The sequence below is a fragment of the Citrus sinensis genome, chromosome 5 (assembly GCF_022201045.2).
Source record: "Citrus sinensis cultivar Valencia sweet orange chromosome 5, DVS_A1.0, whole genome shotgun sequence".
Classification (NCBI taxonomy): Eukaryota; Viridiplantae; Streptophyta; class Magnoliopsida; order Sapindales; family Rutaceae; genus Citrus; species Citrus sinensis.
Window position 1 is genome coordinate 36158042 of NC_068560.1, and position 12037 is coordinate 36170078.

The 12037-nt window shown below is 36.2% G+C and overlaps 2 protein-coding genes across 3 annotated transcripts; both read right to left on the reverse strand.

Moving 5' to 3' along the window:
- Positions 1-385: 385 nt before the first annotated feature.
- Positions 386-5353, reverse strand: LOC102628414 (nucleobase-ascorbate transporter 3). 2 transcript variants are annotated; one of them, XM_006473326.4, is made up of 15 exons: positions 5191-5353; positions 4691-4930; positions 4123-4220; positions 3856-4032; positions 3480-3580; positions 3244-3319; positions 3098-3157; positions 2826-3010; positions 2622-2718; positions 2287-2373; positions 2099-2157; positions 1906-1997; positions 1750-1827; positions 1502-1662; positions 386-736 (listed from the first exon to the last, which is right to left on the reverse strand). In XM_006473326.4, the coding sequence occupies exons 2-15, from the start codon at positions 4830-4832 to the stop codon at positions 518-520; spliced, it is 1632 nt and encodes a 543-aa protein (XP_006473389.2). In that variant the 5' UTR covers positions 4833-4930; positions 5191-5353; the 3' UTR covers positions 386-517. The 2 variants fall into 2 exon arrangements, with proteins under 2 accessions (XP_006473389.2, XP_006473390.2); XM_006473327.4 differs by having other exon boundaries at positions 5052-5266.
- Positions 5354-8315: 2962 nt separating this feature from the next.
- LOC102629272 (serpin-ZX) lies at positions 8316-11837 on the reverse strand. Its single transcript, XM_052441560.1, has 2 exons — positions 11279-11837; positions 8316-9398 (listed from the first exon to the last, which is right to left on the reverse strand). The coding sequence occupies exons 1-2, from the start codon at positions 11666-11668 to the stop codon at positions 8613-8615; spliced, it is 1176 nt and encodes a 391-aa protein (XP_052297520.1). The 5' UTR covers positions 11669-11837; the 3' UTR covers positions 8316-8612.
- Positions 11838-12037: the final 200 nt, after the last annotated feature.

Below are 12037 nucleotides of genomic sequence, written 5' to 3' on the forward strand. Positions count from 1 at the left end.
TCCGAAACCTACCTTAAAAACTACACTTATAAAAGTCCAACATCCTTTTTCTCGTCGCAGGGGTCCAAGAGGGAATATTCTGTGATATACCTTAAGAAAGCGCCAGAGAATGAAGTTGTGGACCCCAGAGATAGTTGTATACAAATCAATCATTTCGTTTTCTATCGTGATGTCCGAGTCAGCAGCCGCTTTGGCCGGTTTCCATTTCTAATCTTGGTGGTTGTTGACACCTACTTGTTCCAAGAGCATGGAGCGTTCACACTCAACATTGGTAAGGAGACTGTGCTATGAAATTAAATGGCCGCAAATCATACCAACTCATTTTGGTGTCTCAATTTCTTGCTAGGTGGAACCTTGAGAAGGCTACTGGAGAAAAACCTTCTGGTTTCTAGCTTGGACTTGGGAGTTTATTTTTATTTTTTTCTGATTTAAATTGCACCCCATCATACACGTTAAACATGAAAGTTGCTGGAAGCATGGTGTTAATATACAAGCAGTTTAAAGTTTAAACTGTACTCTAAAGAAATCTAGTGGGGATATACTCATTTATCCTAAGGGGAAAACTGTAGAACTCGTCATTTCTAGAGTCGCCCTTCCTGTGCTGGAAGGGTTTCCACCAGGGGAGTCCTCTGTCGGCAACTGTATCTCTTGCATCAAGTGTGTTATCTAGCACTGTCCCAACGATCATTGCTACGGTTGGAGGTGATGAAAAGATTGTGTTCCATATGTCATTAAACTGCAAAAGGCATCCAATGATCTCTATCAACATGTATTGATATAGAGCAGAGCGCAAAAACAAAGAAAATAGCATAGATAAACATTTGAATGCTGACTAATGACCTGCACAAAGCAATATTGTCAGCCTCACAACTAAAAAGGTTTTCCCGATATAAATTCATGCTAAGAGTCAACTCAACCATTCTCATAGTAAGAGAAACCCACTGATCTCTTCAGTTTTTGCTGGGGCAAGTAAATAGAGACACCATCCCTAATTCAATCCCATGAATTTTAAGTGTGTGCACGTGTACTCATATGTGCATGAGGGCACATTCAATGCAGAGAAAGACAAATCCCCGGAGTTTTAACTTCAGTAAATTTTTTTATTTTTTTTGGGGTTTGCCAAATCAGCATCCTTTGGTTAATTGGGGGCCAAAAATGGTGATCCAACATTATCACCAAGGGATTCATATAAGGATATAAAGAGGAAATTCAAGACTAAGCCTAACTGCGGTAGGCTATAGGGGAATTTCATCATGCCTCAGAGCATGCGATTTGCATGTAGCAAATGCTCGGCTGTGCTCTAGTGCCTATCTCTTTCATGTGCAGGGCCACTGCAGATTCTAATACCATTCCATACCTATAGTTAGTTCTCTCGCATCTTACCTTACAGGCTTACACTTCTAAATTCCAAGAGACAATGTTGTAATACAAAGTAACAAACGATACATCCAAAGATGAAGAAGGAAAATAGAAAATATAGCTTTTTCTCTGAGCAACTTACCCATCCACCACCCGTTCTAACTGGCCCATGACCATCCTCAGTGGTTTTCGAGGCAAAGTATTGAGGAATTGATATGCCAAGGAACAGAGAGAGGCCCAAAATATAAATGTTTCTCATGGAATTATTATTTGCAAACTGTATGAAAGTAATCCCAACAGCAGCTGAAAAAGGGAGGGACAATTAGCAAATTTTTGTTAAGGAATTTATGAACAGTGAAAAAATATGAAAAATTACAAAGAATTACTAACCAACTATGCCTAATAGAACACAGTATATGGCAGCAAATATTGGCAATGGAATGGATGCAAAGAAGGCACCAAACTTCCCTGAAAACATATCACAGTCAAATACAAAGTGATAAATAAGATCAGATATCAAGTTATTATGAGGGTAGAAAAACAAACCAAATATGGAGAAAAATATCATGAACGCAGTTGAAATCTGCACCACTCTTCTGCTGCCTATGTGTGTTAGGCCGAGGAGGCCAACATTTTCCCTGCAATATCATTCAGCTGGTGAACCAGGCGAAAAAAAAAAAATTCCACGTTTTCACACGGTACACTGCTCTACATAGATCGGTTTTACATGCTTCCTTACACAGATGCAGTAGTACCAACAAGAGAACCAAAAATTCCTTCAACCAGCATGCCAATACCCTGCACATTATTAAACACAACCAGTATTCATCTAGATGGTCAGCTAATACCAAGAATTCATTGCATATGTGAAAATATAGAGAAATAAATAAGCAAAAGAAAATGGAGCAAAGAGCTCAGTGACAGGACCTGCAGGCCAATACTTCGGCTGAGGACATGTGCTGGAGGAGCTGTAGCACCTGCAAACCGTGATGCTGCAATAAATGTTCCAGTTGACTGCATGAAATGTTTAAGAAAGCAAATAGTTAAACAGCAGATTTCTCTACTCTGTCCAGATGAAACAAGAGGAGCAGGTTTCAAATTTAGCCTCTGCACCATTTAGGACCCAGAATATATTTAAATTATATCCAGAACCTAAGTAACTTACATAAGGAGGTCAAAATTTTAAAATAGATAAAAATAGAAATTCATATATCAAAATTTTTGAATTGTGCTATTGAAATTCTCTGAAATAACAATTGAACCTCTGCAGATGTTACAAGTGCTGCTCCTATCATCCCAAAGACATGGCTTGCTCTGAATATGGGAGTACCCCACTGAAATGGGTAAGGAACCTTAATCCTAAATAAGAAAGAACATAAATAATGCATCAAGCAAAGAATGATTTCTTTTTAAAGGAAAATCTCATCCATTTAAGCATGAGTGAAGCCAAATCATTTGGTTAATACCAAGGAGCAGAAGACAAAAGATAAGAACGATCTGTGCGGCAGCTCAGTTTAGTTTGCTCTGGAACATTATTGTAAGCACCAGCTGCAGTGAGGATGGCAGCAAAAGCCCAAACAACTCCAATGCAGAAAAGCAAAGCAAACCTCTCAACTATAAAGTGGGCCTTCGGATGTAAGCGCTTCAAATACTGCCAAGTACATAAGATTTTGTTATATTTAAAGAAGAATACTCGTATAGTCTTACTAATTGCGGCAATTTGAAGAAAATATATCACCTGTTGACAAATCACCAGTAGAACCAACATAGGCAGGCCGATTTCCACGCAGTTACCAAGCTGTACAAATGGCATAAAGTTATTGTCTGGATTACTATTAAATCTTCAATGCTGTGAAGATTAAAGAACCTCAATAAGAATATTACCAGAGGGAAGCCCCTCATGAACAGACCAAGCCCAACCACACAAACAAATGGTACGATTACAATGGGACTAAAGAATCTGAAATGAGTGGAAGTAAAGAGAGACAATCAGAATAGCTAGTCACAAGATCCAACTTTCAAGAATAGGTATCCAACTATAACTAAAAAGATGCCAGAGAGCTTTGAGGATTAATTTTGATGAGAAAAAAAAATTAGATAATCAAACTACACTATGGTACCTTGCTAAATTTCCCCAGGCCCCACTATATCCAAGCACAATGTTGATAAATGAAGAAACTATAAGTGATCCTTGAATAGTTCTGATTGTGTGGCGAAACCTCTGCAAGCAGCAATCATAGCATTAGTGCAATCAGAAGAGATGACAATGGCAAGGTAAAGAGTTGATAATCACAAAGCAGCTTTAGGTAATTGTGAACACGCCATGGTAACACAAGAGTTTTTATAAGTTGTAAGTTATTACTAATCCTGAACATCATCATACAAGGTCTCTTATGCGGAAAAGGAATAAATCTATGTATCTCACATACGAATGTAACATGCATCAATTTTTTTGTTTTTTTCATTTCAATTGCATCTCATTTGAACTTTCCATACATCATGCTCAGATGTGAAGCTCCCGTCATTGTAATCATTGATGATTGACAATACTGGCAGGGTGAAAGCAGCGGATGGACCCATCACCGTAGGAAGTCTTGTCCCAAAAAGTGTTTGAAGCAGCGTATTCAGACCCGACATGAACAACAAAGATTGAATCACTCGCCCCTTATCACCCTGTTCATAGCAAACACCAAATTGAGATAGCTTAAGCTGATATTCATTTATCTATTAGCCACAGAAAAACAGACAGTGCACATGACTTACATGGCCCCCACCCATTAGAGGCACCAGTGTACTGGAAATTAAGACTGTTGTTCCAAGCATTACGATATAGTGTTGGAAAGCTAGTAAGAGCGCTTGAGCTGTGAAATTGGATTAATTCATCACGATTAGTTAGAAAGAAGAAAAGACTTCAGAGAGAAACTTAAATCAGAGAAGGAAAGGGTAACTGATAAGAAATTTCAGGGAAATTCTTTCTTATAGTTTAGAATAGCTGGAAGTAGCACTATAATTTACACATATTAAAAAGCAGAAAAGTCGTTTACTTGGACTAAAGAAATACAAAATGGAATCAGAACCAAAAGCATACATATGGAATCAGCAGAACTGGGATAAAAAGGAAGCCATAAAAAGAAATGACCAACAAAAAGAAGGTAATTGTCACTAGCATAGATATGCAGCAAGGCTAGACAGTTAATGCTAAAAAAAAAAAGAAAAGCAATCACTTTACTATGAAGTTATAACCATAAGTAGCTTTTGTCGCAGAATAAACAAAAAGAAGAATAAAAATATCGAGAAAACCATGAAAAAGAGAAAAAAGAGGGAGACTGACGCCATGGAGGATTGGAGTGGATGCAGTACTGAAGCTGCTGGAGTTGCTCGGCTGGAGTCCAAATGGGACCCCTTGAAAGTCCAAGAGACGGCGGTGCCGCCTGCGGTGGTGGAGGCGGGTGGTGGCCGGCCGTTTCCCCCATTTCTTCTTCTAACTACTATCTCTCCCTCTCTCTCTTTGTTATTATTTTCCTCCTTTTACAGAGAAATAAAACGAGCGTATTTGTTATTCTTCTTGAAGCTGCGAATCACCGACAGGAGAAAGATTAATACATAGAAACTTAGAAAGATTAGAAATATATTAAACAAATAGCTTTCTTTTCTATTTGTTTTCTGACAAAAACGGAAATTTTTTTAATTACCCGAAAAGCGAAAATGGAAAAAATAAATTAAGAAGAAGAAGCTCGGGTTAGGCTCAGCTCAAGATCATTTTATTATTATTAATGAAGAGAGCTCCTCCTTCACAAAATAAAGTACAAGGAACCTGAGAGAGAACGAGACCTGGAAGCTGGAAGATAGAAAGCAAAAGAGGCGAGAGTTTGGATTACGTTAAGGTTGTCTTGTATCGAAGCATATGATATAATTTATTCAAATGAAAATCCTTTTCATATTTTATACGTAGATCGTAACGTATGGGCGGGCGCAGCACAACACGTGAGTCTTCACTGCCACTGTAGGGCCTTCAACGAGCTTGCACTTCTTACAAGCTTTCTACTCGTTATATTTTAACGTTCAACTTCCTTCGAATTACCGTTTTGCCATCTTAAAAATTGGGACTTGTTCTGGGCAAAGTGTATATTCTCTCCCATGCGTGTTTTTGTTATGTCTGCTTATCAATTAACAAGTAGAAACCACATCCACGTGGGTACAGTGTATACGCGGGAGCACCCAAATCTTTTTCTTATCAATTGAGTACCCTCCAAGTTTTAAGTTGTCTACTTTTCTTTTGTTTACCTCATTTTGGCAAATAGAAGCGATGTTACTGAGAAGTTAACTAATCAATTAACTTATCTTAATCATCTCCCTAATATTATTATTTCTATTGAACTGATTTTAACCCATAATTAGGAAAGAACTCGACAAATGGCAATGAATAAAGGCCCGGGATGAGATCGTTATTCTACTCCATTCGATACAAAAAAGCTTATTTGATGTGTGAAATGGCTCATAATTGGAATTAATTGGACCTTTTTCTTTTTGGGTCCATTAAGCTAACTCAAATCAGTGTCACAATCATGATGTTTTTTTTTTCTTTTATCTTCTTATCTTTTTCGCAATTAATCAATCGTGATGGCTTTGAAAAAATAGCTTAATTAAAGGATTGCAATCATGCAAAAAGCGTAAAATATACACCACCAAATTAAAAATGGCCTAATTGTATGCCAATCTTCTTTTGGATCACTCATTAGTCAAATCAAGCTTAAAACTATTCCCAAATTACAGTGATCGGGCATGAAATCAATCACCGACTAACAGATAAGCAGAGGCTACAGCACCGTCCAGCCTTCAAAGTTTTCATTTATACCCTTACGTTTTGTAATTTTTCTATATTATAGCAATATTTTATTTTATTTTCAAATATATCCTCAGTTCAACCCTTTTTTTAATTACAGTTAGGGATTTTATTTTATTAAATGAATTGTATATTTATTGAATAAATTGAAATCATTAGGAGACTAAATGTTAATATTGCTCTAACTTGTTATAAAAAAGGTTATGATTTGGTCTGATTAAGGGGGAAAAAAAGTATGTCAATGTGTATTATAGCATTGTTATTAGGAGTAGTTTTACAAATAAGAAAAATCCTTTTACTTTACTTTAATGAAGTAATGAATAAAAAAAAATACATATTTCAATCCAATGTGTCTTTCCTTATAATTTATTAAAATTTGTGTTATTCTATTTTTTTTAACGTATTTCTTACTTTAGGAAGTAAGGGATCTTTTATTGGAGAGTGCGACTATTGTCAATAATATTAGAAAATCACAATATCATATAATAATAATTATTATTATTATTAATATTTTTATAATTTTATAGCTTATTTCCTTCACAGTCATACTCGATTTTTTTTCTTTTCATTAAATTAAATTATTTAAATATGTCACATTCTCTGTCACTAAAATAAAAAAGAAATTCATAAATAATCTTTTTACTGTATGATTTTAATCATTTTAATAATATAAACTTATTTATTGTATTGTTATCATTCTTTTATTAAATATATATATTTTACTAAGATTTTTAATATGGCATTACTTAATATAAATATTACTTTTAGAGCATCTTCAAAAGATTCTATTAATTTTACCCTTCAAATGTCTATTTGCTTACCTATGTGATAAAAAAAAGAGTGAAAAATATATGTTATTTTTCAAAAGACTCTTCAAATGAAAATAAGTTAATATTATTTTAATTAAATAAATTTTTTACAAATGAAAAATAAATAGTAATTAAAGCACTTCTCTCTCTAATAAAAAGTAATGAAATATAAATTAAAGAGGGAGAAAGTAATTTTATAAAATTAAAGAAAAAAACTATTTTTTATTTAAAAATCTTAATTAAAGTATATTTTGTAATCTTAAATGTTGGTAGGATTCTTTAAATAAATAATAAAATATTATTTAAAAAACTTTTAGAAATGCCCTTACTCTTTTATATAAATCTACGTTCACGCAAACATTTATTATATATTTATAAATTAAGTCAAAACAATAAAAAGCCCCTTATTCCAGCCCTGGAGATAAGGCACTTGATTGCCTGTACCTGAAAAGCCATGAGAAAAAGCTTTGATAGGATTATAGTACGAAGCGGGAATTTCCAACGGCCAACAATGGTGTTAATGTGAATTTGGAAGAAAAAGGGTGTCAAATACGGTATTCAAATAGTTAAGGAGAGGGACTGGGAACCGGCGAGCCATATCTTGAGACAGAGAGAGGCTTAAAATTTCGAGCCAGCCACGTGAAGGCCATGCGATGAGTGGGGCGCTGCTGCATCCTGCATGCATATTGTTGTTGTGATTATTTTATTCCTAACTACTTCATAACTAATTAAGTACATGCCGCTAGAGCCAAATCTATCAAAAGATATAATTTTCAGTACAGGCGATGGCACCGACCACAGAAGCCTTCTGATACCGATCTGTGCTCCATCGATATTTAAATGCAAATAAAGTCGACGCCAAATTGGGTTTCAGGTACCCAAAATCCCACTCTACAATCGATATCTTCGGCTTTTGTAGATGCATCAAACCTGGATCTAGATCACCTTTTGAATCATATGCTATATTTGCTTTGTCAAACCCGGAACACCTAAGTTAATGAACCTGCTGCTGCTGCTGCTCATTTTTCTTCTGAATCATTGCAGGCAGATGGAGTAGACTTTGAAATAAGAAATACAGCAAACAATGTCTCTTATGTATAGGTATCTAACGGAACTTAAGACTAAGGCACAACTGTTTGAAAATTAAAATCAAACAAGGATAATGGCGAGTCAATATCTTTTAATCTGGAAAAGGGGAAATTTTCAGAGTTCATCACATTGCAAATTCACAGTCTTGCATCCACTGTTATCTAGTTTGAATAACAAATAAAGCCTTTGGACAAAAGCACAGAGAACATCTCATATGGAAGCAAAAACTGTGTAAAACAACATACCTAAATTTTAGGTGTCATTACAAACACATTGTCTAGCAAATAAAGGCATTACAAGAGCAAGGCAAAGAACATCAGGGGCATGCACAAACCGAAACTAACACAAAACTCAAACTAAGTGTCATGGCCCCAAACTGAACAATCCCATAGACCACTGTGGGATCTTTGAAAGATTAGCACATGACAGCACACATACAGTATACCAAATTATTTAGGTTATAAACACTGTTAGATTGGATATACTTGCTCATTTTTCGTTATGAGTATTAATCAGCCAGCAAGAGGATTGAGGACATGACCAGTGAACATCACCAAACCAGTCATGTCTTCTCTTATCATGAACACAAATGGGTGGTCAGCTACAAAATCTATCTTATCTGAAAGAACTATCGACCTAAGTACTACAGTAGCTGCCGAAGCAGCTGCAGCTTCCGTTCCTTCTTCATTAACTTCTATGAAGGACTTCTGGAAGATACTTGAAACATATAGGTTCTTACCCACAGGGGAATCCACCATCTCTGCCAAACCACCTCCTTCACCAGAAAAAGGCAACACTAGTCCTAATCCCTTGAGGACTTTAGAAACTTCACTCCCAAAAGAAATCTTAAACCTAGGAATCCTGAAGTCGCCCACTTCTACTCTTTGGGATGGAAGGTGGTGGTCTAAAAACTTAGATTCAGATCCCATCTTCTCTAGTAAAGTTGGCAGCCCATCTTTTGCATCCGGAAGGAAAAAGTACATGGAGAAACGGCGTTTATCCTCACCTTGTTTGTAAGGAAGCCCTAAAACTTTGAAACCATCAAAGGCACTCACAAACTGATTCTTCTTGCTAGTCATGAAAGGCACTTTAATGGAGCCTCCATTGAGAAGGTGAAAGTCATAGTCTTTTGTCTTTGATGAATCAAATGTTTCATTCCAAGCTCCTTTGAAGTATAGTGCATTTGCAAAGATGAGCCTGGTTGAATTGTCAACTGAACCAGGAGGAAGAACCTCCTTAACAAGGCCATTGGTCTCCTTCTCAGCCCACATATTCACTTCTCTGGATACTTCAGCAGCCTTTTAAAGATGCCATCAACAAAAAAAACAGAAAATGAGAATATTCATCATAGCAGCGCCCAAACAACCAGGCGGAACCAGCATGTAACACTAAATAAACACTGCAAGCTAAGTGAAGCACATTCATCATTCAGGCAACTAAATAAACACTGCAAGGTAAGTAAAGCATCGCCAATATAAGGCTCCCAAGGTACCTGTCGAAAGTTTAACAAAATAAAATTCATCATAGCATTTGCATCCAAGTTCAATGTTAAGGGCAAAAATAAAATTATGCCATAAATCGTATTGCATTTGATGAAAACTGAGGACCCAAAACAACGTTCGTGCTAGAAGCCATCTAACGTGTAAAGTCATGCCACAAGCTAAATGTTCAAATAAGCTAAGGGTATGTTTGGGATTGCTTTAGATTCTGAAGCAATCATTTTCCCATTGGATTTTGAAATAATCAGCTTTGGAAATAATTTTCAAAATGTTTGGTAAATTTAGATTATGATACAATCATTTCTAAAATAATTTGTTAAATGTGTTTGATAAATCAATATTAAAATTAGAATGTTTATATACAATGACTAAAATATACAAATCTTGTTATATCATAAAACGATATAGAATCTTTGGTTTTAATTAAAATTTTAAATGTATTCATTAATTACTTATTAAAAATATATAATCAATTTATCTTTCCATAAATAAACTAATTCAATAAGTAAATATTTGTATGCAATAATAAAAAAAATATCAGAGTTTCCATTGCCAGCGCCGGTGCCATCGCCGACGTTCAAAAACATTTAACGGATATTGATTAAATAGGTATCACCAATCACAAATTTCATACTCTACTCAATGGTAGAATTTTCCCCAGTATCGGAGGTGCAGTGACAGAGAACGCGCCACCCTAACTACACGGCCACCATTAACTTGGCTTTGAAACCACCATAGTCATGGTCAAATGTTGTCGATCTGTTCGATGACAGCGGTGGTGCACCCTAATTCCTTGTGATTTGGTGGCGGCGTAGAGGTGGCTGGAGTAATTTCTTAAGCGCGTGCACGGCCATAATATCTCCTAAGAAGTTTGTTTGACGAATGCCAGTGATGGCGCCGAACGTCACCAGTATTTTTTATTTTATTTTGTTTTGTTAAATTTGAAAATGATTAGAAATAATAATAATTAGTTATATTATTTCAATTTCCAGATAATTTTGAAAATATATAATTAAAGTAAGATAATTTAGGTATGAAATATTACAAAATCAGATTCCTAAAAATTTAGACTTTTAGAAGCTACTTTCATAAGCTTTCATAATCTAATTATTTGATAATTAGATTTTCAAACAATTCATTTTTTATAGTGTTTATCAAACACTTTTTGGATGTTAAAGTGTTTCGATTATTTGACAACCTAAAGCAATCTCAAACATGCTCTAAATGAACAAGGAAGCTAAACGTACAAACTACGTTTTCTAAGCTGAAGAAGACGGTCATGAGCAATTCTCCAATTTGATCAATAAAACAAGCTACAACATTGCTTTGGAGGGCTCAGATCCTTGTACAGTTATTTTCTAGCTACTCATTGCGTTCATTTCAAAAGGGCACGATGGTTGCAACCATTTGTTCCTAATAAAATATCAGCAAGCAGCAGAATACATGCCAAAGCACTACTAAAGACTAAAAGTAATTATCAAAGCATTTTTACAGCCTAAATTACTACTCGCAAGAGTTTCCCAGAGTTGATTGCTAAAACTAAATAATGTCTTTATAATGATCCACAATTTACCAAAACGCAACGTACTGACTCAAAACAATAGATTGCGGATGCCAACAATTCAAGTAAATTTAGGTCCTTCATGAATAACAGTAGTGTACTAACTGAGAGTTTTTACCTTGGTTTGGAAATCGACTTGATTAGAAGCAGCCTTGTAGACGTTGTCCACAACCTGTTTGAAAGTATTCTTGAGAGAAAGTGACTCATCAATCCAAACACCATTGGCCACCGACAAGCGGGGCCCGCCGCTAGGACTTCCGTCGGCAAAAACGACGGCGACGAGTTCGGAGGCGAAGGCGTTAAGTTGGTCGTTGGATTTGGACTTGAGAAAAGAGAGCAACTGGTCGAGAGTGGGGCCCTTGGATCCAGCCGAGATCAGGCTCAGCAGCACATGGATCGATGACGGCGAGAAGACTAGGTTCGAGTCTTTAGCTTCGGTTAGGGCAACGTGCTTTGTTAGAGACAAAGCGACGTCGGTTTGGTTGCTGATTGATTCACGTACGTCCATGCTCTGCAAACTACTCTCTGGAAACGATGAAGAAACGGCCTGACAAATTTTAGATAATTAACTAAAATGCAGAAACGGAGTCAAACAACGCGATCGTAAGACGACGTCTTATTTTTGGTGACGTGGATTTCAAAAGGCCGGTTCCCGCGGATGAGAGACTACACGTCTACACGTATTCTGTTGGCTTCTCTCTCATCTCCGTGTCCAAAGAGTTTGCGTAGTAACTAAGCTTGCGGTGGGCCTTGGTTAAGGGTTTGATGACTGGCCAATGCTTTGGGCTTTTCTTTTTAACAAAGAACAACCCCCTTGTGTGCAAAACTAATTAAGCTCCGCATTTAATCTAATCAAGCCCCATTGCTAATAAGACCG

What these genes read in the sequence shown, in the direction of transcription:
- LOC102628414 (XM_006473326.4), bottom strand. Translation starts at nt 4,832, where the DNA reads ATGGGGGAAACGGCCGGCCACCACCCGCCTCCACCACCGCAGGCGGCA. An exon ending in GCTTCACATCTGAGCATGAT is followed by an intron (nt 3,581 to 3,855) that starts GTATGGAAAGTT and finishes TGCTGCTTGCAG; the next exon opens with AGGTTTCGCCACACAATCAG. An exon ending in GTTGGTACTACTGCATCTGT is followed by an intron (nt 1,998 to 2,098) that starts GTAAGGAAGCAT and finishes ATGATATTGCAG; the next exon opens with GGAAAATGTTGGCCTCCTCG.
- LOC102629272 (XM_052441560.1), bottom strand. Translation starts at nt 11,668, where the DNA reads ATGGACGTACGTGAATCAATCAGCAACCAAACCGACGTCGCTTTGTCT. An exon ending in AAGTCGATTTCCAAACCAAG is followed by an intron (nt 9,399 to 11,278) that starts GTAAAAACTCTC and finishes CATCTTTAAAAG; the next exon opens with GCTGCTGAAGTATCCAGAGA.